Below are 27,187 nucleotides of genomic sequence, written 5' to 3' on the forward strand. Positions count from 1 at the left end.
AAATATTATCGACATTACTTGGCACTTTTCACTGGCTGTCCCTCAGGTTGTGGCAGGAGGACACATATTTGACTGCCAAAATAGCACATTTGGGTTTTCACCAAATAAATATTAGATTTTTTCATCATCCTTTATAGTTTCAAATTCTTTGTATTGAGTTACAATTTTGGGAAAGAAATATTATCTTAGGTCTGAGTATTTGTTACAGTGTAATAGGAAATGCAGCTCTGTCTCTACCTCTCCCCTGGAGCAGAGTGAGCACAGCCTGTCCTCTCTGGGCAGCCAGGTTTGTCTGTGACGACCGTTCTCCCTAGCCAGACTGTGCTCACTGAGTCTGTACCTAGTCAATGTTTTCCTCAGTTTCTATCAGTCATAGTGGTCAGATAGTCTGCCACCATGTACTGTCTGTTTGAGACAAATAGCATTGAAACATGTATGTTTTAGTTTACTTTGATTTTTTTGTGGTGTTTTTCCAATAGGTGATATATTTTTATTTTTGTTTTGTGATGATTTGGTTGTGCCAGATTTTCTGAGTGCTGTCCTGAGGCTCTATGGGGTGGGTTTGGGTTGGTGAACTGAGCCTCAGAACCAGCTGGCTGAGGGGACTATTCTCTTTTTTCATCTCTTGACATTGTACAGCTGTGTGATGGAATGTTTTGGGGTCACTTGTTTTTAGATGGTTGTAAAATTTGATGGCTCTTTTTTCTATTCGAATGAGGAGGGGTATTGGCCCAATTCTGCTCTACATGCGTTATTTGGAGTTTTTCTTTGCACTTGCATACAGTCTTGCAAAATTCTGCATGCAGTATTTCAATTGGATGTTTGTCCCATTTGGTAAATTCATAAAACAAAACAAGATGGGAAATATTATCGACATTACTTTGCACTTTTCACTGGCTGTCCCTCAGGTTGTGGTGTATACAGTGCCTTGCGAAAGTATTCGGATATACACTGGCTGTCCCCTTGAACTTTCCCCCGACCTTTTGCCACATTTCAGGCTTCAAACATAAAGATATAAAACTGTATTTTTGTGAAGAATCAACAACAAGTGGGACACAATCATGAAGTGGAGCGACATTTATTGGATATTTCAAACTTTTTTAACAAATCAAAAACTGAAAAATTGGGCGTGCAAAATTATTCAGCCCCTTAAGTTAATACTTTGTAGCGCCACCTTTTGCTGCGATTACAGCTGTAAGTCGCTTGGGGTATGTCTCTATCAGTTTTGCACATCGAGAGACTGAAATTTATTCCCATTCCTCCTTGCAAAACAGCTCGAGCTCAGTGAGGTTGGATGGAGAGCATTTGTGAACAGCAGTTTTCAGTTCTTTCCACAGATTCTCGATTGGATTCAGGTCTGGACTTTGACTTGGCCATTCTAACACCTGGATATGTTTATTTTTGAACCATTCCATTGTAGATTTTTGCTTTATGTTTTGGATCATTGTCTTGTTGGAAGACAAATCTCCGTCCCAGTCTCAGGTCTTTTGCAGACTCCATCAGGTTTTCTTCCAGAATGGTCCTGTATTTGGCTCCATCCATCTTCCCATCAATTTGAACCATCTTCCCTGTCCCTGCTGAAGAAAAGCAGGCCCAAACCATGATGCTGCCACCACCATGTTTGACAGTGGGGATGGTGTGTTCAGGAGTGATGAGCTGTGTTGCTTTTACGCCAAACATAACGTTTTGCATTGTTGCCAAAAAGTTCAATTTTGGTTTCATCTGACCAGAGCACCTTCTTCCACATGTTTGGTGTGTCTCCCAGGTGGCTTGTGGCAAACTTTAAACGACACTTTTTATGGATATCTTTAAGAAATGGCTTTCTTCTTGCCACTCTTCCATAAAGGCCAGATTTGTGCAATATACGACTGATTGTTGTCCTATGGACAGAGTCTCCCCACCTCAGCTGTTGATCTCTACAGTTCATCCAGAGTGATCATGGGCCTCTTGGCTGCATCTCTGATCAGTCTTCTCCTTGTATGAGCTGAATGTTTAGAGGGACGGCCAGGTCTTGGTAGATTTGCAGTGGTCTGATACTCCTTCCATTTCAATATTATCGCTTGCACAGTGCTCCTTGGGATGTTTAAAGCTTGGGAAATCTTTTTGTATCCAAATCCGGCTTTAAACCTCTTCACAACAGTATCTCGGACCTGCCTGGTGTGTTCCTTGTTCTTCATGATGCTCTCTGCGCTTTTAACGGACCTCTGAGACTATCACAGTGCAGGTGCATTTATACGGAGACTTCATTACACACAGGTGGATTGTATTTATCATCATTAGTCATTTAGGTCAACATTGGATCATTCAGAGATCCTCACTGAACTTCTGGAGAGAGTTTGCTGCACTGAAAGTAAAGGGGCTGAATAATTTTGCACGCCCAATTTTTCAGTTTTTGATTTGTTAAAAAAGTTTGAAATATCCAATAAATGTCGTTCCACTTCATGATTGTGTCCCACTTGTTGTTGATTCTTCACAAAAAATACAGTTTTATATCTTTATATTTGAAGCATGAAATGTGGCAAAAGGTCGCAAAGTTCAAGGGGCCGAATACTTTCATAAAGGCACTGTATATCTCTCTCTGTATATCTCTCTCTCTGTATCTCTCTCTCTCTGTATCTCTCTCTGTATCTCTCTCTCTCTCTGTATATCTCTCTCTCTGTACATCTCTCTCTCTGTATATCTCTCTCTCTGTATCTCTCTCTCTCTGTATCTCTCTGTATCTCTCTCTCTCTCTGTATATCTCTCTCTCTCTGTATATCTCTCTCTCTGTACATCTCTCTTTCTCTCTGTATATCTCTCTCTGTCTCTCTCTCTCTGTATACCTCTCTCTCTGTATATCTCTCTCTCTGTCTCGCTCTTTCTCTGTATATATCTCTCTCTGTATATCTCTCTCTCTGTACATCTCTCTTTCTCTCTGTATATCTCTCTCTGTCTCTCTCTCTCTGTATACTCTCTCTCTGTATATCTCTCTCTCTGTCTCGCTCTTTCTCTGTATATCTCTCTCTCTCTGTATATCTCTCTCTCTGTATATCTCTCTCTGTCTCGCTCTCTCTCTGTATATCTCTCTTTCTCTGTATATCTCTCTCTGTATCTCTGTATCTCTCTCTCTGTATATCTCTCTCTCTGTATATCTCTCTCTTTCTGTATATCTCTCTCTCTGTACATCTCTCTCTGTACATCTCTCTCTGTATAGCTCTTTCTCTCTCTCTCTCTCTCTCTCTCTGTAAATATCTCTCTCTCTGTATCTCTGTATCGCTCTCTCTCTCTGTATCTCTCTCTCTCTGTATATCTCTTTCTCTCTCAGTATCTCTCTCTCTCTCTCTGTATATCTCTCTCTCTCTCTCTGTATATCTCTCTCTCTGTATATCTCTCTCTCTGTCTCGCTCTCTCTCTGTATATATCTCTCTCTGTAAATATCTCTCTCTCTGTATCTCTGTATCGCTCTCTCTCTCTGTATCTCTCTCTCTCTGTATATCTCTTTCTCTCTCAGTATCTCTCTCTCTCTCTGTATATCTCTCTCTCTCTCTCTGTATATCTCTCTCTCTGTATATCTCTCTCTCTGTATATCTCTCTCTCTGTATATCTCTCTCTCTCTCTGTATATCTCTCTCTCTCTCTCTGTATATCTCTCTGTATATCTCTCTCTCTGTATATGTATATACCTCTCTCTGTCTCGCTCTCTCTCTGTATATCTCTCTCTCTGTATCTCTCTGTATCTCTGTCCCAGCACTGTTCACTACTACTGCTGTAATGCACACTAACAAACCCAAAACAAGCACGCTCTGCCCAAGAGCCTGTCACTACTCATGAGTGTGCATGTGTTTCCGTGAAGCATCAGTGTGTATCTGTGCATGTGTGTGTGTGTGTGTGTGTGTGTGTGTGTGTGTGTGTGACGGTCTTAAATATGTTGATGATTTTGTGTCAGGACACACTCTGACAGGACACACACACACACTTCAGATCTACATGTTAAGCGCTGTCATCCCACTGAAACAGGAGATTTTTAATTGGGCATGTTCCTGAAATACTCAACACAATCTGAAAGGGATGGCCCGTCAGTTTGACCAATCACAGAGGTATTGTTAACTTCCTGGTGCTATTCATAGAATATTCCCATGTGTCTCTGCTGGGGGCAGAGAGGAAACACTAGCAACATGTATTCCCACATCATCATCACAGAGACTAGGACAGGGAGAGAGGCTTCACACACTGCTGAAAACAAGTCCCACAGTCATGTATCTGTACTGCAGAATGATGTGTGGTACGTTAGCGAGGGGTTATGCAAAGGTCAGGCAAAGGTTAGAGATCATATCCTACTTTGTTAAACATGAAACCACATAATTCATGCCAGAACGTGGAAACCATAAGATGTCATGGAAATAACTTCTTGAAGGTTCATAAAGATATATGTTATAGAAAACTAGACCTGTACTGTGTACCTAGTTCCCTTTGAGGGAGTTTACTCATCTAGGTAGACTGGAGAGAAGAGAGGGAGAGAGTTACAGAGGAAGAGAAGAGAGAGAGAGAGGATACAGAGGAGGAAAGAGAGGGAGAGGGAGTTATAGAGGAAGAAGAAGAGAGGAGAGAGTTACAGAGGAAGAGAAGAGAGAGAAGAGAGAGAGAGACAGAGGAGGAGAAGAGAGGAGAGAGTTATAGAGAAGAAGAGAAGAGAGGGAGAGAGTTACAGAGGAAGAGAAGAGAGAGTTACAGAGGAAGAGAAGAGAGAGTTACAGAGGAAGAGAAGAGAGAGTTACAGAGGAAGAGAAGAGAGAGTTACAGAGGAAGAGAAGAGAGAGTTACAGAGGAAGAGAAGAGAGAGAGAGAGTTACAGAGGAAGAGAAGAGAGAGTTACAGAGGAAGAGAGGAGAGAGTTACAGAGGAAGAGAAGAGAGAGAGAGAGTTACAGAGGAAGAGAAGAGAGAGTTACAGAGGAAGAGAAGAGAGAGTTACAGAGGAAGAGAAGAGAGAGTTACAGAGGAAGAGAAGAGAGAGTTACAGAGGAAGAGAAGAGAGAGTTACAGAGGAAGAGAAGAGAGAGTTACAGAGGAAGAGAAGAGAGAGAGTTACAGAGTGAAGATGGATGCAATGTGGGAAACAAGCCTCTGTTTTGTGTGTGTGTGTGTGTGTGTGTGTGTGTGTGTGTGTGTGTGTGTGTGTGTGTGTGTGTGTGTGTGTGTGTGTGTGCCCTGGAGGAGGCCATCAGAGAGCTCAGTCTCAGTGCGTTTATGTGGAAAGTGCTCCTGTCTCCTCACATCAATTTGCACAGCCTCTACCCTTTCACAGTGTCTCTTCCCCCTCCCTCTCTCTCGTTATCACTCTCTCCTTTCCTCCTTCCTGTTGGTTTCCCATCTCTTTCTTTCATATCTCCTTTTCTTTTCTTTTCTCTCAGTCTCCATCTCACTATTCTCACTCTCCCTCACTTCTTCCTCTGTAATCTCTCTTTCTTTAATCATTCATTTTCCTCTCTCTTTCTAAGTCAAATCAAATTTAATTTGTCACATACACATGGTTAGCAGACGTTGAAATGCTTGTGCTTCTAGTTCCGACAATGCAGTAATAACCAATGAGTAATCTAACCTAACAATTTCACAACTACTACCTTATACACACAAGTGTAAAGGGATGAAGAATATGTACATAAAGATATATGAATGAGTGATGGTACAGAACGGCATAGGCAAGATACAGTAGATGGTATCGAGTACAGTATATACATATGAGATGAGTAATGTAGGGTATGTAAACATTATATTAAGTGGCATTGTTTAAAGTGGCCAGTGATCAATTCTTTACATCAATTTTTCCATTATTAAAGTGGCTGGAGTTGAGTCAGTATTTTGGCAGTAGCCACTCAATGTTAGTGGTGGCTGTTTAACAGTCTGATGGCCTTGAGATAGATGCTGTTTTTCAGTCTCTCGGTCCCAGCTTTGATGCCCCTGTACTGACCTCGCCTTCTGGATGGTAGCGGGGTGAACAGGCAGTGGCTCGGGTGGTTGTTGTCCTTGATGATCTTTATGGCCTTCCTGTGACATCGGGTGGTGTAGGTGTCCTGGAGGGCAGGTAGTTTGCCCCCGGTGATGCGTTGTGCAGACCTCACTACCCTCTGGAGAGCCTTATGGTTGTGGGCGGAGCAGTTGCCGTACCAGGCGGTGATACAGCCTGAGAGGATGCACTCGATTGTGCATCTGTAAATGTTTATGAGTGCCTTTGGTGACAAGACAAATTTCTTCAGCCTCCTGAGGTTGAAGAGGCGCTGCTGTGCCTTCTTCACCACGCTGTCTGTGTGGGTGGACAATTTCAGTTTGTCCGTGATGTGTACGCCGAGGTACTTAAAACTTTCCACATTCTCCACTACTGTCCCTTTGATGTGGATAGGGGGGTGCTCCCTCTGCTGTTTCCTGAAGTCCACAATCATCTCCTTTGTTTTGTTGACATTGAGTGTGAGGTTATTTTCCTGACACCACACTCCGAGGGCCCTCACCTCCTCCCTGTAGGCCGTCTCGTCGTTGTTGGTAATCAAGCCTACCACTGTAGTGTTGTCTGCAAACTTAATGATTGAGTTGGGGGTGTGCATGGCCATGCAGTCGTGGGTGAACAGGGAGTACAGGAGAGGGCTCAGAACGCACCCTTGTGGGGCCCCAGTGTTGGGGATCAGCGGGTTGGAAATGTACCTACCCTCACCACCTGGGGGCAGCTCATCAGGAAGCTTAATGATGAATTTGGAGGGTACTATGGTGTTAAATGCTGAGCTGTAGTCAATGAACAGCATTCTTACATAGGTATTCCTCTTGTCCAGATGGGTTAGGGCAGTGTGCAGTGTGGTTGCGATTGCGTCGCCTGTGGACCTATTGGGGCGGTAAGCAAATTAAAGTGGGTCTAGGGTGTCAGGTAGGTTGCAGGTGATATGGTCCTTGACTAGTCTCTCAAAGCACTTCATGATGACGGAAGTGAGTGCTACGGGGCGGTAGTCATTTAGCTCAGTTACCTTAGCATGTGGAAACAGCAGACCGGGATAAAGATGGATTGAATATGTCCGTAAACACACTAGCCAGCTGGTCTGCGCATGCTCTGAGGACGCAGCTGGGGATGCCGTCTGGGCCGGCAGCAGGGTTAACAAGTTTAAATGTTTTACTCACGTTGGCTGCAGTGAAGGAGAGCCCGCAGGTTTTGGTAGCGGGCCGTGTCAGTGACACTGTATTGTCCATAAAGCGAGCAAAGAAGTTGTTTAGTTTGTCTGGGAGCAAGACATCGTGGTCCGCGACGGGGCTGGTTTTCCTTTTGAAGTTCGTGATTGACTGTAGACCCTGCCACATACCTCTCGTGTCTGAGCCGTTGAATTGTGACTCTACTTTCTCCCTCAAGCCTCCATTCATCCCTCTCTCCTCTTGCTGTGTGTGTTTAGGCCCCTTCTGTCATTTAACTCATCCCTCTCTCCCTCTTTCCATCTCTCCTCTGAGATGAGCCCTCCCACACCTCAAAGTAAACAAAACAAATAAAATGTTTTTTTTTCACCAAGGCCTAGCCAAAAGTCTGCTACACACACATGACACCGAGCCAACGCAGGACACTTTAGGGGACAGACATGTCTCTCTCTCTCTCTCTCTCTCTCTCTCTCTCTCTCTCTCTCTCTCTCTCTCTCTCTCTCTCTCTCTCTCTCTCTCTCTCTCTCTCTCTCTCTCTCTCTCTCTCTCTCTCACACACACACACACACACACACACACACACACACACACACACACACACACACGGTTCCTGTGTTACAACACATCAGGGGCAGCAGTCTAATATCACACAGGAAATAGGAAGTGTAGATAAGAACCTGCTGAGTTAAAGGAACACTTTCTGTCAGAGGAGCTTAGGGCCCACCTGCTTTGGTTTACAGCAGAGTCAGGGTGTATGCCACGGGGCTGGAACTGAGCCCCCACACACACACTGATAAATACACACACACACACACACACACACACACACACACACACACACACAGGAACTACGTTTACCAGGAAACTACCAGAATGTTGGTAACTTTCAAGGATTTTATGTAACCTATCACAAGACATCTAGTGGCCCTTTTGGGTATTTAACATTATCACAGGTGTCTGTAATTATCTCTGTCCCTCTCTTTGGCCTAATCACATGTCAAATATATGACATAATCAAATAAAATGTTTTTTTAAAGTATATATATATATATATATATATATATATATATATATATATATATATATATATATGACAAAGCTGTAAAACATGATCCTAAATATAAACCATCAACTCAGTGAATATTGGTGTTTAATGTGAGGGTTTGAGCATGAAATATTCTTTATATGGTCTGACACACTTGTATTCATTTTACTATGTCAATATCTATTTGTTGTCCATTTTTTGGCATCAAACTGATGGCAGTTGTGAAAAATGTCAATAGTTGGAATAGATACTGTATAGATACTAGTTAAATAAAGGTTAAATAAATATAATAAATAAATACTGCTTCACTAGGTTCAGTCAGAACGTCAGAACGTCAGAACACTGGCAGAAACTCCCTCTTACTTTAAAACTGAACTGAAATACATCCAGAGTGTGAAAGGAACTTCTGCTGAAATCATTTTCATGAATAGAAAGCAGCTATGAGGAAGTACACACCACATCCCACGAGGCTTTGATAACAATCCTATCCTGATGTTGGGAGTGAGACAATGCCAGGAAAGCCATCCACTCATAGCTTCACAGTAGGGAAGATAACAGTACTCAAATACAACGTGTATCAAGTCAGAGTGACAAATGTAAAGAAAGACACATAAGGAGAACAGAGAGAGGAGAGAAAGGAGGAGGAGAGAGTAGAGAGAGGAGGAGGAGAGAGTAGAGAGAGGAAGAGAGAGTAGAGAGAGGAAGAGAGAGTAGAGAGAGGAGGAGGAGAGAGTAGAGAGAGGAGGAGGAGTAGAGAGAGGAGGAGGAGAGAGTAGAGAGAGGAGGAGAGAGAGGATGAGAGAGTAAAGAGAGGAGGATAGAGTAGAGAGAGGAGAGAGAGAGGATGAGAGAGTAGAGAGAGGAGGAGAGAGTAGAGAGGAGGAGAGAGTAGAGAGAGGAGGAGGAGAGAGTAGAGAGAGGAGAAGGAGAGACTAGAGAGAGGAGGAGTAGAGAGAGAGAGAGGAGGAGGAGAGAGTAGAGAGAGGAGGAGGAGAGAGTAGAGAGAGGAGGAGGAGGAGGAGAGGAGGAGGAGGAGAGAGTAGAGAGAGGAGGAGGAGAGAATAGAGAGAGGAGGAGGAGAGTGAGGAGGGGGGAGAGAGGAGAGAGAGGAGGAGGAAAGAGTAGAGAGAGGAGGAGGAGAGTGAGGAGGAGGAGAGTGAGGAGGAGGAGAGAGAGGAGGAGGAGAGAGGAGGAGGAAAGAGAGAGAGAGGAGGAGGAGAGAGGAGGAGGAGGAGGAGGAGGAGGAGGAGAGAGGAGAGAGAGGAGGAGGAAAGAGTAGAGAGAGGAGGTGGAAAGAGTAGAGAGAAGAGGAGGAAAGAGTAGAGAGAGGAGGAGCGAGTAGAGAGAAGAGGAGAGAGTAGAAGGAGGAGGAGGAGAGAGTAGAGAGAGGAGGAGTATAGAGTAGAGAGCAGGAGAGAGTAGAGAGAGGAGGAGGAGAGGGTAGAGAGAGGAGGAGGAGTAGAGAGAGGAGCAGGAGTAGAGAGAGGAGGAGGAGTAGAGAGAAGGAGGAGAGAGTAGAGAGAGGAGGAGAGAGTAGAGAGAGAGGAGGAGAGAGTAGAGAGGAGGATGAGAGAGTAGAGAGAGGAGAGAGAGTAGAGAGAGGAGGAGGAGAGAGTAGAGAGAGGAGTAGAGAGTAGAGAGAGGAGGAGGAGAGAGTAGAGAGAGGAGTAGAGAGTAGAGAGAGAGGAGAAGAGAGAGAGAGAGGAGGAGGAGGAGAGTAGAGAGAGGAGGAGAGAGTAGAGAGAGGAGGAGGAGAGACTAGAGAGAGGAGTAGAGAGTAGAGAGAGGAGGAGAGAGTAGAGAGTGGAGGAGAAAGGTAGAGAGAGGAGGGAAGGAGTAGAGACTGGAGGAGGAGAGAGTAGAGAGAGGAGGAGAGAGTAACAAGTGGAGGAGAAAGGTAGAGAGGAGGAGGAGTAGAGAGTGGAGGAGGAGAGAGTAGAGAGAGGAGGAGAGAGTAGAGAGAGGAGGAGTAGAGAGAGGTGAGAGGAGGAGGAGAGAGTAAAGAGGAGAGAGTAAAGAGAGGAGGAGTAGAGAGAGGAGGATGAGAGAGTAAAGAGGAGGAGGAGAAAGTAAAGAGAGGAGGAGAGAGTAGAGAGAGGAGGAGAGAGTAGAGAGGAGGAGGAGGAGAGAGTAGAGAGAGGAGAAGGAGAGAGAGGAGGAGTAGAGAGAGAGGAGAGAGGAGGAGAGAGTAGAGAGAGGAGGAGGAGAGAGTAGAGAGAGGAGGAGGAGAGAGAGAGAGAGGAGGAGGAGAGAGAGAGAGAGGAGGAGGAGAGAGCAGAGAGAGGAGGAGGAGAGTGAGGAGGAGGAGAGAGAGAGAGAGGAGGAGGAAAGAGTAGAGAGAGGAGGAGGAAAGAGTAGAGAGAAGAGGAGGAAAGAGTAGAGAGAGGAGGAGCGAGTAGAGAGAAGATGAGAGAGTAGAAGGAGGAGGAGGAGAGAGTAGAGAGAGGAGGAGTATAGAGAGAGAGCAGGAGAGAGTAGAGAGAGGAGGAGGAGAGGGTAGAGAGAGGAGGAGGAAGAGAGAGGAGCAGGAGTAGAGAGAGGAGGAGGAGTAGAGAGAAGGAGGAGAGAGTAGAGAGAGGAGGAGAGTAGAGAGAGAGGAGGAGAGAGAGGAGGATGAGAGAGTAGAGAGAGGAGGGAGAGAGAGAGAGAGGAGGAGGAGAGAGTAGAGAGAGGAGGAGGAGAGAGCAGAGAGAGGAGGAGGAGAGAGTAGAGAGGAGGAGGAGAGAGCAGAGAGAGGAGGAGGAGAGTGAGGAGGAGGAGAGAGGAGAGAGAGGAGGAGGAAAGAGTAGAGAGAGGAGGAGGAAAGAGTAGAGAGAAGAGGAGGAAAGAGTAGAGAGAGGAGGAGCGAGTAGAGAGAAGATGAGAGAGTAGACGGAGGAGGTGGAGAGAGTAGAGAGAGGAGGAGTATAGAGTAGAGAGAGCAGGAGAGAGTAGAGAGAGGAGGAGGAGAGGGTAGAGAGAGGAGGAGGAGTAGAGAGAGGAGCAGGAGTAGAGAGAGGAGGAGGAGTAGAGAGAAGGAGGAGAGAGTAGAGAGAGGAGGAGAGAGTAGAGAGAGAGGAGGAGAGAGTAGAGAGGAGGATGAGAGAGTAGAGAGAGGATGAGAGAGTAGAGAGAGGAGGAGGAGAGAGTAGAGAGAGGGTAGAGAGTAGAGGAGGAGGAGGAGAGAGTAGAGAGAGGAGTAGAGAGAGAGGAGGAGAGAGTAGAGAGAGGAGGAGGAGGAGTAGAGAGAGGAGGAGAGAGTAGAGAGAGGAGGAGAGAGTAGAGAGAGGAGGAGGAGGAGGAGTAGAGAGTGGAGGAGGAGAGAGTAGAGAGAGGAGGAGAGAGTAGAGAGTGGAGGAGAAAGGTAGAGAGAGGAGGGGAAGGAGTAGAGACTGGAGGAGGAGAGAGTAGAGAGAGGAGGAGAGAGTAGAGAGAGAGGAGGAGAGAGTAGAGAGGAGGATGAGAGTAGAGAGAGGATGAGAGAGTAGAGAGAGGAGGAGAGAGTAGAGAGAGAGGAGTAGAGAGTAGAGAGAGGAGGAGGAGAGAGTAGAGAGAGGAGTAGAGAGTAGAGAGAGAGGAGGAGAGAGTAGAGAGAGGAAGAGGAGGAGTAGAGAGAGGAGGAGAGAGTAGAGAGAGGAGGAGGAGAGAGTAGAGAGAGGAGTAGAGAGTAGAGAGAGGAGGAGGAGAGAGTAGAGAGAGGAGTAGAGAGTAGAGAAAGAGGAGGAGAGAGAGAGAGAGGAGGAGGAGGAGTAGAGAGAGGAGGAGGAGAGAGTAGAGAGAGGAGGAGAAAGGTAGAGAGAGGAGGAGGAGGAGTAGAGAGTGGAGGAGGAGAGAGTAGAGAGAGGAGGAGGAGTAGAGAGTGGAGGAGGAGGAGTAGAGAGTGGAGGAGAAAGGTAGAGAGAGGAGGAGAAAGATAGATAGAGGAGGAGGAGGAGTAGAGAGTGGAGGAGGAGAGAGTAGAGAGAGGAGGAGGAGTAGAGAGTGGAGGAGAAAGGTAGAGAGAGGAGGAGGAGGAGTAGAGAGTGGAGGAGGAGAGAGTAGAGAGAGGTGGAGAGAGTAGAGAGTGGAGAAGGAGTAGAGAGAGGAGGAGGAGTAGAGAGAGGAGGAGAAAGGTAGGTCAGAGGTGGAAGAAGAAATGTAAGAGAGAAAATAAAAGAGAACGGAAGAATTTGTGCAGCACAAAAAACCTAGGAGTCAGAGATAATTCATTCTAACCCACACACAATAGAACATTTTGGTGGGGACAGAGGGCAGGAGCAGGGCTTGGAGGTCAGGGGTCAGAGGTTAGAAGTCAAGGCACTTACTGGAAGGTGGGCGGTCTCCTCTCTCTGGCTCCAGGGTGGGGGGTAGAGAAGGGGTGTGGCCAACCCCAGGTTCCGTTGATTGTGATTCGCTCACTGCTGATGCACGTACGGCAGAATCCGCCTCCTTGCTGACTCTGGCCACGCCCTCAATCACACTGGATGTCTGGAAGAGACAAAGATGATGACGTCAATCACCCATTTTAATAAAAAACATGCAAATGAATTACTTTCATCACTTCTGGCATCAACATAATGTACCTGGCCTGTCTGAATACAGCTCATATCTAAATATACAAGAGAAAGAGGTTTCCACAGCACATGGCATATCTACGTCACAGTCACCAAATATTACAGACAGTTTTAACTAAGTTTGTCCCACTTTCAGACAGCTCAGCAACTCAAAGCCATAGACTTCAAAGCCATCCTGCTACAGTGTTTGGGTAGTGCCATTAACTACTCAAGTGCCTTGTCTCCCAGTGTGTGTGTGTGTGTGTGTGTGTCTATAATATAGTGCCATTAACAACTAAGGTGCCTTGTCTTCCAGGGGGACCATTTTTAGCAGCTGTCACAGCTTTGATATAAATGGCTATAAAAAGCCAACTAGGGGCTATCCAGCAGTGGGTATTAAAGACACGTCCCTGACTGAAGTGACAGAGCCTTGACAGAGACAAAGACAGAAGGAGAGAGAGGGAGAAAGAGACAGCTCAGGTCTCTTTAGATGCACATCACACTGCTCCTCTCCTCTTCCGAGACGGAGCGAGGGATGAGCATTCAAGCAAAAGCGGAAGGGCTGACCATGAAAAGAAGAGGGAAGAACAGAGGGAAGCTGTCAGAGGAGGAGGAGAAGAGGAGGAGAAGAGGAAAGGTGGGTAGAGGACTTAAAAGAGGGTGTGATGGCTCCTTCCATTGACAAGTGGAAGAGACAGGCGGCGACGGCGACGCACATCTCCAGACAACAACACAGCGCTGGTCACAGGGCCTTATGAAATAAACATAGCTCTCAGCTGGAGACAGAGAGATAGGGAGGGAGACAGGGAGACAGAGTGACAGGGAGATGGAGCAGAGAGACAGGGATATGGGGAAGAGAGACAGACAGAGAGACAGACAGAGAGACAAAGACAGGGAGACAGACAGGAGATGGAGCAGAGAGACAGGGAGACAGACAGAGAGACAACGAGGCAGACAGGGAGACAGACAGGGAGATGGAGAGAGAGACAGGGAGACGGACAGAGAGACAGGGAGACAGACAGGGAGATGGAGCAGAGACAGGGAGACAGACAGGGAGATGGAGCAGGAGACAGACAGAGAGACAGACAGGGAGATGGAGCAGGGAGACAGACAGGGAGACAGACAGGGAGATGGAGTATGGAGACAGACAGGGAGACAGACAGGGAGATGGAGCAGGGAGACAGACAGGGAGACAGACAGGGAGATGGAGCAGGGAAACAGGCAGGGAGACAGACAGGGAGATGGAGTATGGAGACAGACAGGGAGATGGAGAAGCGAAACAGACAGGGAGCTGGAGTATGCAGACAGACAGGGAGCAGACAGGGAGCCAGACAGGGAAACAGACAGGGAGACAGACAGGGAGATGAAGCAGGGAAACTGTGGGGAGACAGACAGGGAGATGGAGCAGGGAAACAGACAGGGAGACAGATAGGGAGCTGGAGTATGGAGTCAGACAGGGAGAAAGACAGGGAGATGGAGTATGGAGAAAGGCAGGGAGACAGACAGGGAAACAGACAGGGAAACAGACAGGGAGACAGACAGGGACAAGGAGCAGGGAGTCAGACAGGGAGATGGAGCAGAGAGACAGGGAGACAGACAGAGAGACAACGAGGCAGACAGGGAGACAGACAGGGAGATGGAGAGAGAGACAGGGAGACGGACAGAGAGACAGGGAGACAGACAGGGAGATGGAGCAGGAGACAGACAGGGAGATGGAGCAGGAGACAGACAGAGAGACAGACAGGGAGATGGAGCAGGGAGACAGACAGGGAGACAGACAGGGAGATGGAGTATGGAGACAGACAGGGAGACAGACAGGAGATGGAGTATGGAGACAGACAGGGAGACAGACAGGAGATGGAGCAGGGAGACAGACAGGGAGACAGACAGGGAGATGGAGCAGGGAAACAGGCAGGGAGACAGACAGGGAGATGGAGCAGGGAAACAGACAGGAGATGGAGTATGGAGACAGACAGGGAGCTGGAGAAGCGAAACAGACAGGGAGCAGGAGTATGCAGACAGACAGGGAGCAGACAGGGAGACAGACAGGGAGACAGACAGGGAAACAGACAGGGAGACAGACAGGGAGATGAAGCAGGAAACTGTGGGGAGACAGACAGGGAGATGGAGCAGGGAAACTGTGGGGAGACAGACAGGGAGATGGAGCAGGGAAACAGACAGGAGACAGATAGGAGCTGGAGTATGGAGACAGACAGGAAGAAAGACAGGGAGATGGAGTATGGAGACAGACAGGGAGACAGACAGGGAAACAGACAGGGGACAACAGACAGGGGAGATGGAGCAGGGAGGAGACAGACAGGGAGATGGAGAAGACAGGGAAACAGACAGGGAGGAGCAGGAAACTGTGGGGAGACAGACAGGGATGGAGCAGGGAAACAGGGAGACAGACAGGGAGACAGACAGGGAAAACAGATGGAGGGAGACAGACAGGGGGAGATGAAGCAGGGAAACAGTGGGGAGACAGACAGGAGATGGAGCAGGGAAACTGTGGGGAGACAGACAGGGAGATGGAGCAGGGAGACAGACAGGGAGACAGATAGGGGAGCTGGCATACACATCACAGACAAACTATGGAGACAGACAGGAAGAAAGACAGGGAGATGGAGTATGGAGACAGACAGGGAGACAGACAGAGGGAAACAGACGGGGGAAACAGACAGGGAGACAGACATAAAGGGAGAAGGACCCCGCTGCCATCCAGGCGAGGAGTCAGATCAGCTGGGGGAGATGGAGGCCATCAGGGAGACAGACACTGTCAATGGACTCTACTCCAGCCAGACATGGGGAGCCAGACAGGGAGACAGACAGCATCCTTATGTAATACATGAGACAGACAGGGAGATGAAGCAGGAAACTGCTGTAGAAGGGGCATTAACAGACAGACATTTGATTTGGAGATGGAGACATGGGAAACAGACAGGGAGACAGATAGGGAGCTGGAGTATGGAGACAGACAGGGAGAAAGACAGGGAGATGGAGTATGGAGACAGACAGGGAGAAAGACAGGGAAACAGACAGGGAAACAGACAGGGAGACAGACAGGGAGAAGGAGCAGGAGTCAGACAGGGAGATGGAGCAGGGAGACAGACAGGGAGCCAGACAGGGAGCCAGACAGGAGACAGACAGGGAGACAGACAGGGAGACAGACAGGGAAACAGACAGGGAGACAGACAGGGAGATGAAGCAGGGAAACTGACAGGGAGACAGACAGGGAGATGGAGCAGGGAAACAGACAGGGAGCCAGATAGGGAGCTGGAGTATGGAGACAGACAGGGAGAAAGACAGGGAGATGCAGTATGGAGACAGACAGGGAGACAGACAGGGAAACAGACAGGGAGACAGACAGGGAGATGGAGCAGGGAGATAGACAGGGAGACAGACATGGAAACAGACAGGGAGTCAGACAGGGAGACAGGCATGGAGAAAGACAGGGAGATGGAGTATGGAGACAGACGGGGAGACAGACAGGGAAACAGACAGGGAGACAGACAGGGAGATGGAGCAGAGACAGGGAGACGACAGGGAGATGGAGCAGGGAAACGGACAGGGAGACAGACAGGGAGCTGGAGTATGGAGACAGACAGGGAGATGGAGAAGTGAAACAGACAGGGAGCCAGACAGGGAGATGGAGTATGGAGACAGACAGGGAGATCATAATTCCACCATAATTTGCAAATAAATTCATTAAAAATCCTACAATGTGATTTTCCAGATTTTTTTTCTTAGTTGAAGGGTACCTATGATGAAAATTACATGCCTCTCTTATCTTTTTAAGTGGGAGAACTTGCACAATTGGTGGCTGACCAAATACTTTTTTGCCCCACTGTATGTGTTTGAGAGTGTGAGCTGTGTTCAGGGGATCTATGTGTTTGTGAGTGGGAGCTGGAAGCTGGAAGCAGACATTACACTTGGCAGTGTGCCCAAACTAAAAGCACCTGCTGCTCTTAGCTAATTGTTTGCTTGGAAGTTCCCTTTTCAACCGCCTCACCCCAACCCACCCCTGCCCCCCCATCCCACACACACACCTCACCTCTATCTCCTTTCCACTCCTAACCGCTACCCACCTGCTCCCTCTTGTGCAGTAGCCTCAACGTAAACGGCAGTTTAAAGTCATTTAAACAGACCTCACCCCTAATCTGTGTCTTTATTCACAGTAACAATACAGTCTATCACCCTCCTAAACATTCTCTAACTGCAGTGGGGAGAATAGACCACACAATCTTTTCCGAAAGAAAGAGAGAGAGAAAGAAAGAAAGAAAGAAAGAGAGAGAGAGAATTGTGTATTAGAGAGAGAGAGAGAGAGAGAGAGAGAGAGAATGGTGTAAGAGAGAGAGAGAGGTAGAATGGTATAATGGAGAGAGTGAGAGAGAGAGAGAGAGAGAGGGAGAGATAGAGAGAGAATGGTGTATTAGAGAGAGAGAGAGAGAGAGAGAGAGAGAGAGAGAGAGAGAGAGAGAGAGAGAGAATGGTGTAATGGAGAGAGTGAGGAGAGAGAGAGAGGAGAGAGAGAGAGAGAGAGAGAGAGAGAGGGAGAGAGAGAGAGAGAGAAAGAGAGAGAATGGTGTAATGGAGAGAGAGGGTGCAGAGAAGGAATGTTGGAGAGAGAATGAGACGGAAGATAGAGAGAGGAGCGGAGAGTAGTTTCTTGTACCAGCTCTGTCTCAGTGGGAGTGAGACGTCAGCCTCTGTCAGTCCGCTCGACCAGCCAGCCTGCAGGAGAAACAGATCTATCTCCCTCTCTCTCTGAGAGTTTCCTGCCTAAACTGAGAGATGAGACACATCACTACTCCCAGAGAAAAAAACACCAACTAGCGACAACACCAGCAGTATTTTTTACAAACAAAACACAAAGGCAGCGAGGCAACTAAAGAAAACCCTGAAGTCTACATTCTCCAAGGACACAAACATTTATTATCACTCTTAGAATTAGACAGGATGGGTTGGTTCACTTCAAGTGCTCTAAAACAGGGCATGGAAAGAGGTCCTGGCAAGATTGTTGGAGCTGCATTTCCCCCAGTGTTTTGCAGTGAATAGGAAGCCACTCAAGGCTGAGCTCCTCAAAGCCCTTGGAAATGTCAGCATCATTAGAGAGAATGTCAGTAGAGCTTCAGAGATCCACCAGATAGATCTGGTGTCTGAGGACAGGGGACATGTGATGGAGCTCATGACCTGTGGGCAAATACAGTTTAATCTGCCCTTCCTCAATATGGAGACACAGAAGGGGTTTATCCTCAGCTAGCACACGAAAAGAGCTGAGTAAGTGTTAACTCGCCCTATTGTGGTAACACAGAGAGAGAGAGAGAGAGAGAGAGGAGTGTGTGTGTGTGTGTGTGTGTGTGTGTGTGTGTGTGTGTGTGTGTGTGTGTGTGTGTGTGTGTGTGTGTGTGTGTGTGTGTGTGTGTGTGTGTGTGTGTGTGTGTGTGTGTGTGTGTGTGTGTGTGTGTGTGTGTGTGTGTGTGTGTGTGTGTGTGTGTGTGTGTGTGTGTGTGTGTGTGTGTGTGTGTGTGTGTGTGTGTGTGTGTGTGTGTGTGTGTGTGTGTGTGTGTGTGTGTGTGTGTGTGTATGTGTATGTGTGTGTGTGTGTGTGTGTGGTATGTGTGTGTGTGTGTGTGTGTGATGTGTGTGTGTGTGTGTGGTGTGTGTGTGGTGTGTGTGTGTGTGTGTGGTATGTGTGTGTGTGTAATGAAGTCAGGATGACCTCCCTGCCTACAGAATCCAGCAATATACATGTTATTTGCTTCTGTTCTATTTTTTTCTCCACTGTCTATGCCAGCCTCTACTGTCTATGCCAGCCTCCACTGTCTATGCCAGCCTCTACTGTCTATGCCAGCCTCTACTGTCTATGCCAGCCTCTACTGTCTATGCCAGCCTCTACTGTCTATGTCAGCCTCTACTGTCTATGCCAGCCTCCACTGTCTATGCCAGCCTCTACTGTCTATGCCAGCCTCCACTGTCTATGCCAGCCTCCACTGTCTATGCCAGACTCTACTGTCTATGCCAGCCTCTACTGTCTATGCCAGCATCTGTCTATGCCAGGCTCTAATGTCTATGCCCAAACTCTACTGTCTATGCCAACCTCCACTGTCTATGCCAACCTCCACTGTCTATGCCAACCTCCACTGTCTATGCCAACCTCTACTGTATATGCCAACCTCCACTGTCTATGCCAACCCCCACTGTCTATGCCAACCTCCACTGTCTATGCTAGACTCTACTGTCTATGCCAGCCCCTACTGTCTATGCCAGCCTCTACTGTCTATGCCAGCCTCCACTGTCTATGCCAGCCTCTACTGTCTATGCCAGCCTCCACTGTCTATGCCAGCCTCCACTGTCTATGCCAGACTCTACTGTCTATGCCAGCCTCTACTGTCTATGCCAGCCTCCACTGTGTATGCCAGCCTCCACTGTCTATGCCAGACTCTATTGTCTATGCCAGCCTCTACTGTCTATGCCAGCATCTGTCTATGCCAGGCTCTAATGTCTATGCCAAACTCTACTGTCTATGCCAACCTCCACTGTCTATGCCAACCTCCACTGTCTATGCCAACCTTTACTGTCTATGCCAACCTCCACTGTCTATGCCGCCAACCTCCACTGTCTATGCCAACCTCTACTGTATATGCCAACCCTCCACTGTCTATGCCAACCTCTACTGTCTATGCCAACCTCCACTATGCCAACTTCTACTGTCTATGCCAACCTCCACTGTCTATGCCAACCTCCACTGTCTATGCCAACCTCCACTGTCTATGCCAACCTCTACTGTCTATGCCAACCTCTACTGTCTATGCCAATCTCTACTGTCTATGCCAACCTCCACTGTCTATGCCAACCTCCACTGTCTATGCTAACCTCCACTGTCTATGCCAGCATCTGTCTATGCCAGCCTCCACTGTCTATGCCAACCTCCACTGTCTATGCCAGCCTCCACTATCTATGCCAGCCTCTACTGTCTATGCCAGCCTCCACTGTCTATGCCAGCCTCTACTGTCTATGCCAGCCTCCACTGTCTATGCCAGGCTCTACTGTCTATGCCAGCCTCTACTGTCTATGCCAGCCTCCACTGTCTATGCCAGCCTCTAATGTCTATGTCAGCCTCTACTGTCTATGCCAACCTCCACTGTCTATGCCAACCTCTACTGTCTATGCCAACCTCTACTGTCTATGCCAACCTCCACTGTCTATGCCAACCTAGAATGTCTATGCCAACCTCCACTGTCTATGCCAGCATCTGTCTATGCCAGCCTCTACTGTCTATACCAGCCTCCACTGTCTATGCCAGCCTCCACTGTCTATGCTAGCCTCCACTGTCTATGCTAGTCTCTACTGTCTATGTCAGCCTCTACTGTCTATGCCAGCCTCCACTGTCTATGCCAGCCTCCACTGTCTATGCTATCCTCTACTGTCTATGCCAGCCTCTACTGTCTATGCCAGCCTCCACTGTCTATGCCAGCCTCCACTGTCTATGCCAGCCTCCACTGTCTATGCTAGCCTCCACTGTCTATGCTAGCCTCCACTGTCTATGCCAGCCTCCACTGTCTATGCCAGCCTCCACTGTCTATGCCAGCCTCCACTGTCTATGCCATCCTCTACTGTCTATGCCAGCCTCCACTGTCTATGCCAGCCTCCACTGTCTATGCCAGCCTCTACTGTCTATGCCAGCCTCTACTGTCTATGCCAGCCTCCACTGTCTATGCCAGCCTCCACCGTCCATGCCAGCCTCAAATGTCTATGCTAGCCTCTACTGTCTATGCCAGCCTCCACTGTCTATGCCAGCCTCTACTGTCTATGCCAGGCTCTACTGTCTATGCCAGCCTCCACTGTCTATGCCAGGCTCTACTGTCTATGCCAGCCTCTACTGTCTATGCCAGCCTCCACTGTCTATGCCAGCCTCTAATGTCTATGTCAGCTTCTACTGTCTATGCCAGCCTCTACTGCCTATGCCAGTCTCCACTGTCTATGCCAGCACCTACTGTCTATGCCAGTCTCCACTGTCTATGCCAGCCTCCACTGTCTATGCCAGCCTCCACTGTCTATGCCAGCCTCTACTGTCTATGCCAGCCTCCACTGTCTATGCCAGCCTCAAATGTCTATGCCAGCCTCTACTGTCTATGCCAGCCTCCACTGTCTATGCCAGCCTCAAATGTCTATGCTAGCCTCTACTGTCTATGCCAGCCTCCACTGTCTATGCCAGCCTCCACTGTCTATGCCAGCCTCCACTGTCTATGCCAGCCTCCACTGTCTATGCCAGCCTCTACTGTCTATGCCAGCCTCCACTGTCTATGCCAGCCTCCACTGTCTATGCCAGCCTCCACAGTCTATGCCAGCCTCCACTGTCTATGCCAGCCTCCACTGTCTATGCCAGCCTCCACTGTTATGCCAGCCTCCACTGTCTATGCCAGCCTCCACTGTCTATGCCAGCTTCAGCACCTACTCTCCTGCCTCACTGGGCAATGCCAGCCTGAAATATTTTCATGTAAATAGTCATGTCTGAGCCAGGATCATCTTCTCCCATACAGATACATAAACACCTCCACTGTCAGAATGAGCCTCCCCTGAGTCTTGCCAGCCTCCTGAAAGTCTGTTTAAAGAGCTCATTTAACACTTTTGCTCTCCTTCCCTCTCTCTCAGAACTTCAAAACTGGAGATGCCAGCCTGGTCAGGGTGTGTCTATGCCAGTCACTGGCCCCAGACCTCCACTATAGATCTCTTATTACTGCTTCTATCCTCTAGAACAGATGGTTGAGAAACACCACAGAGCAGATTTGCCTTCAAGTACAAGGTCATTTAATTTAAAAAAGTTTTTTACCTTTCTTTAACCAGGCAAGTCAGTTAAGAACACATTCTTATTTTCAAGAATGAGGCAAGTAAGAGGCAAGCCCTTCCAGAATGTCTGGGTTGGTGTTCTATACGATCATGTAGTTAGGGAGTTACTGCTACATTATGGGACTGACAGGAAGCAGGGAGATCAGTTATACTACTGGGACTGACGGGAAGCAGGGAGATCAATCACACTACTGGGACTGAAAGGAAGCAGGGAGATCAGTTACACTACTGGGACTGACAGGAAGCAGGGAGATCAGTTACACTACTGGTACTGACAGGAAGCAAGGAGATCAATCACACTACTGGGACTGAAAGGAAGCAGGGAGATCAGTTACACTACTGGGACTGACAGGAAGCAGGAGATCAATCACACTACTGGGACTGAAAGGAAGCAGGGAGATCAGTTACACTACTGGGACTGACAGGAAGCAGCTGAGATCAATCACACTACTGGGACTGACAGGAAGCAGCGAGATCAATCACACTACTGGGATTGACAGGAAGCAGGGAGATCAGTTACACTACTGGGACTGACCTCGAGATCAATCCCACAGCTGGGACTGACAGGAAGCAGAGGAGATCAAACACACTACTGGGACTGACAGGAAGCAGGGAGATCAGTTACACTACTGGGACTGACAGGAAGCAGGGAGATCAATCACACTACTGGGACTGACAGGAAGCAGGGAGATCAGTTACACTACTGGGACTGACAGGGAAGTTGGAGATCAATCACACTACTGGGACTCAGGAAGCAGGGAGATCAGTTACACTGCTGGGACTGACAGGAAGCAGGGAGATCAGTTACACTACTGGGACTGACAGGAAGCAGGGAGATCAGTCACACTACTGGGACTGACAGGAAGCAGGAGATCAGTTACACTACTGGGACTGACAGGAAGCAGGGAGATCAGTTACACTACTGGGACTGACAGGAAGCAGGGAGATCAGTTACACTACTGGGACTGACAGGAAGCAGGGAGATCAGTTACACTACTGGGACTGACGGGAAGCAGGAGATCAGTTACACTACTGGGACTGACAGGAAGCAGGGAGATCAGTTACACTACTGGGACTGATGGGAAGCAGGGAGATCAGTTACACTACTGGGACTGACAGGAAGCAGGGAGATCAGTTACACTACTGGGACTGACAGGAAGCAGGGAGATCAGTTACACTACTGGGACTGACAGGAAGCAGGGAGATCAGTTACACTACTGGGACTGACAGGAAGCAGGGAGATCAGTTACACTACTGGGACTGACAGGAAGCAGGGAGATCAGTTACACTACTGGGACTGATGGGAAGCAGGGAGATCAGTTACACTACTGGGACTGACAGGAAGCAGGGAGATCAATCACACTACTGGGACTGACAGGAAGCAGGGAGATCAGTTACACTACTGGGACTGACAGGAAGCAGCGAGATCAGTTACACTACTGGGACTGACAGGAAGCAGCGAGATCAATCACACTACTGGGACTGACAGGAAGCAGCGAGATAAATCACACTACTGGGACTGACAGGAAGCAGGGAGATCAATCACACTACTGGGACTGACAGGAAGCAGAGAGATCAATCACACTACTGGGACTGACAGGAAGCAGGGAGATCAATCACACTACTGGGACTGACAGGAAGCAGGGAGATCAGTTACACTACTGGGACTGACAGGAAGCAGCGAGATCAATCACACTACTGGGACTGACAGGAAGCAGCGAGATCAATCACACTACTGGGATTGACAGGAAGCAGGGAGATCAGTTACACTACTGGGACTGACAGGAAGCAGCGAGATCAATCCCACTGCTGGGACTGACAGGAAGCAGGGAGATCAATCACACTACTGGGACTGACAGGAAGCAGGGAGATCAGTTACACTACTGGGACTGACAGGAAGCAGGGAGATCAATCACACTACTGGGACTGACAGGAAGCAGGGAGATCAGTTACACTACTGGGACTGACAGGAAGCAGGGAGATCAATCACACTACTGGGACTGACAGGAAGCAGGGAGATCAGTTACACTGCTGGGACTGACAGGAAGCAGGGAGATCAATCACACTACTGGGACTGACAGGAAGAGGGGAGATCAGTTACACTACTGGGACTGACAGGAAGCAGGGAGATCAGTTACACTGCTGGGACTGACAGGAAGCAGGGAGATCAGTTACACTACTGGGACTGACGGGAAGCAGGGAGATCAGTTACACTACTGGGACTGACAGGAAGCAGGGAGATCAGTTACACTACTGGGACTGACAGGAAGCAGGGAGATCAGTTACACTACTGGGACTGACAGGAAGCAGGGAGATCAGTTACACTACTGGGACTGACAGGAAGCAGGGAGATCAGTTACACTACTGGGACTGATGGGAAGCAGGGAGATCAGTTACACTACTGGGACTGACAGGGAAGCAGGGAGATCAGTTACATTACTGGGACTGACGGGAAGCAGGGAGATCAGTTACACTACTGGGACTGATGGGAAGCAGGGAGATCAGTTACACTACTGGGACTGATGGGAAGCAGGGAGATCAGTTACACTACTGGGACTGACAGGAAGCAGGGAGATCAGTTACACTACTGGGACTGACAGGAAGCAGGAGATCAATCACACTACTGGGACTGACAGGAAGCAGCGAGATCAATCACACTACTGGGACTGACAGGAAGCAGCGAGATCAATCACACTACTGGGACTGACAGGAAGCAGCGAGATCAATCACACTACTGGGACTGACAGGAAGCAGGAGATCAATCACACTACTGGGACTGACAGGAAGCAGGGAGATCAGTTACACTACTGGGACTGATGGGAAGCAGGGAGATCAGTTACATTACTGGGACTGACAGGAAGCAGGGAGATCAGTTACACTACTGGGACTGACAGGAAGCAGGAGATCAATCACACTACTGGGACTGACAGGAAGCAGCAAGATCAGTTACACTACTGGGACTGACAGGAAGCAGGGAGATCAGTTACACTACTGGGACTGACAGGAAGCAGGGAGATCAGTTACACTACTGGGACTGACAGGAAGCAGGAGATCAGTTACACTACTGGGACTGATGGGAAGCAGGAGATCAGTTACACTACTGGGACTGACAGGAAGCAGGGAGATCAGTTACACTACTGGGACTGACAGGAAGCAGGAGATCAGTTACACTACTGGGACTGATGGGAAGCAGGAGATCAGTTACACTACTGGGACTGATGGGAAGCAGGAGATCAGTTACACTACTGGGACTGACAGGAAGCAGGGAGATCAGTTACACTACTGGGACTGACAGGAAGCAGGGAGATCAATCACACTACTGGGACTGACAGGAAGCAGGGAGATCAATCACACTACTGGGACTGACGGGAAGCAGGAGATCAGATACACTACTGGGACTGACAGGAAGCAGGAGATCAATCACACTACTGGGGACTGACAGGAAGCAGGGAGATCAATCACACTACTGGGACTAACAGGAAGCAGGGAGATCAGTTACACTACTGGGACTGACAGGAAGCAGGGAGATCAGTTACACTACTGGGACTGACAGGAAGCAGGGAGATCAGTTACACTACTGGGACTGACAGGAAGCAGGGAGATCAGTTACACTACTGGGACTGACAGGAAGCAGGGAGATCAGTTACACTACTGGGACTGACAGGAAGCAGGGAGATCAGTTACACTGCTGGGACTGACAGGAAGCAGGGAGATCAGTTACACTACTGGGACTGACAGGAAGCAGCGAGATCAATCACACTACTGGGACTGACAGGAAGCAGCGAGATCAATCACACTACTGGGACTGACAGGAAGCAGGAGATCAATCACACTACTGGGACTGACAGGAAGCAGGGAGATCAGTTACACTACTGGGACTGACAGGAAGCAGGGAGATCAGTTACACTACCTGGACTGATGGGAAGCAGGGAGATCAGTTACACTACTGGGACTGACAGGAAGCAGGGAGATCAGTTACATTACTGGGACTGACAGGAAGCAGGGAGATCAGTTACACTACTGGGACTGATGGGAAGCAGGGAGATCAGTTACACTACTGGGACTGATGGGAAGCAGGGAGATCAGTTACACTACTGGGACTGACAGGAAGCAGGGAGATCAGTTACACTACTGGGACTGCTGACAGGAAGCATGGAAATCAATCACACTACTGGGACTGACAGGAAGCAGGAGATCAATCACACTACTGGGACTGACAGGAAGCAGGGAGATCAGATACACTACTGGGACTGATGGGAAGCAGGGAGATCAGTTACACTACTGGGACTGACAGGAAGCAGGGAGATCAGTTACACTACTGGGACTGATGGGAAGCAGGGAGATCAGTTACACTACTGGGACTGACAGGAAGCAGGGAGATCAGTTACACTACTGGGACTGACAGGAAGCAGGAGATCAATCCCACTGCTGGGACTGACAGGAAGCAGGGAGATCAATCACACTACTGGGACTGACAGGAAGCAGGGAGATCAGTTACACTACTGGGACTGACAGGAAGCAGGAGATCAATCACACTACTGGGACTGACAGGAAGCAGGGAGATCAGTTACACTACTGGGACTGACAGGAAGCAGGGAGATCAATCACACTACTGGGACTGACAGGAAGCAGGAGATCAATCACACTACTGGGACTGACAGGAAGCAGGGAGATCAATCACACTACTGGGACTGACAGGAAGCAGGGAGATCAGTTACACTACTGGGACTGACAGGAAGCAGGGAGATCAATCACACTGCTGGGACTGACAGGAAGCAGGGAGATCAGTTACACTACTGGGACTGACAGGAAGCAGGGAGATCAATCACACTACTGGGACTGATGGGAAGCAGGGAGATCAGTTACACTACTGGGACTGACAGGAAGCAGGAGATCAGTTACACTACTGGGACTGACAGGAAGCAGGGAGATCAGTTACACTACTGGGACTGACAGGAAGCAGGAGATCAATCACACTACTGGGACTGACAGGAAGCAGGGAGATCAATCACACTACTGGGACTGACAGGAAGCAGGGAGATCAATCACACTACTGGGACTGACAGGAAGCAGGAGATCAGTTACACTACTGGGACTGACAGGAAGCAGGGAGATCAGTTACACTACTGGGACTGACAGGAAGCAGGGAGATCAGTTACACTACTGGGACTGACAGGAAGCAGGGAGATCAGTTACACTACTGGGACTGACAGGAAGCAGGAGATCAATCACACTACTGGGACTGACAGGAAGCAGGAGATCAATCACACTACTGGGACTGACAGGAAGCAGCGAGATCAATCACACTACTGGGACTGACAGGAAGCAGGGAGATCAGTTACACTACTGGGACTGACAGGAAGCAGGGAGATCAGTTACACTACTGGGACTGACAGGAAGCAGGGAGATCAGTTACACTACTGGGACTGATGGGAAGCAGGGAGATCAGTTACACTACTGGGACTGACAGGAAGCAGGGAGATCAGTTACATTACTGGGACTGACAGGAAGCAGGGAGATCAGTTACACTACTGGGACTGATGGGAAGCAGGGAGATCAGTTACACTACTGGGACTGATGGGAAGCAGGGAGATCAGTTACACTACTGGGACTGACAGGAAGCAGGGAAATCAATCACACTAC

General features: G+C 48.6%; 1 protein-coding gene across 2 annotated transcripts in view; it reads right to left on the reverse strand.

The window, feature by feature from the left end:
• The window catches only part of LOC112238123 (genetic suppressor element 1), a 470,490-nt gene that overhangs the window by 318,582 nt on the left and 124,721 nt on the right, over positions 1-27,187 (reverse strand). For both annotated transcript variants that reach the window (XM_042319660.1, XM_042319661.1), the window contains exon 2: positions 12,470-12,632. In XM_042319660.1, the coding sequence (XP_042175594.1) occupies positions 12,470-12,632 (163 nt within the window). The remainder of the gene's footprint in view (positions 1-12,469; positions 12,633-27,187) is intronic.

The sequence above is a fragment of the Oncorhynchus tshawytscha genome, unplaced genomic scaffold (assembly GCF_018296145.1).
Source record: "Oncorhynchus tshawytscha isolate Ot180627B unplaced genomic scaffold, Otsh_v2.0 Un_scaffold_4_pilon_pilon, whole genome shotgun sequence".
Classification (NCBI taxonomy): Eukaryota; Metazoa; Chordata; class Actinopteri; order Salmoniformes; family Salmonidae; genus Oncorhynchus; species Oncorhynchus tshawytscha.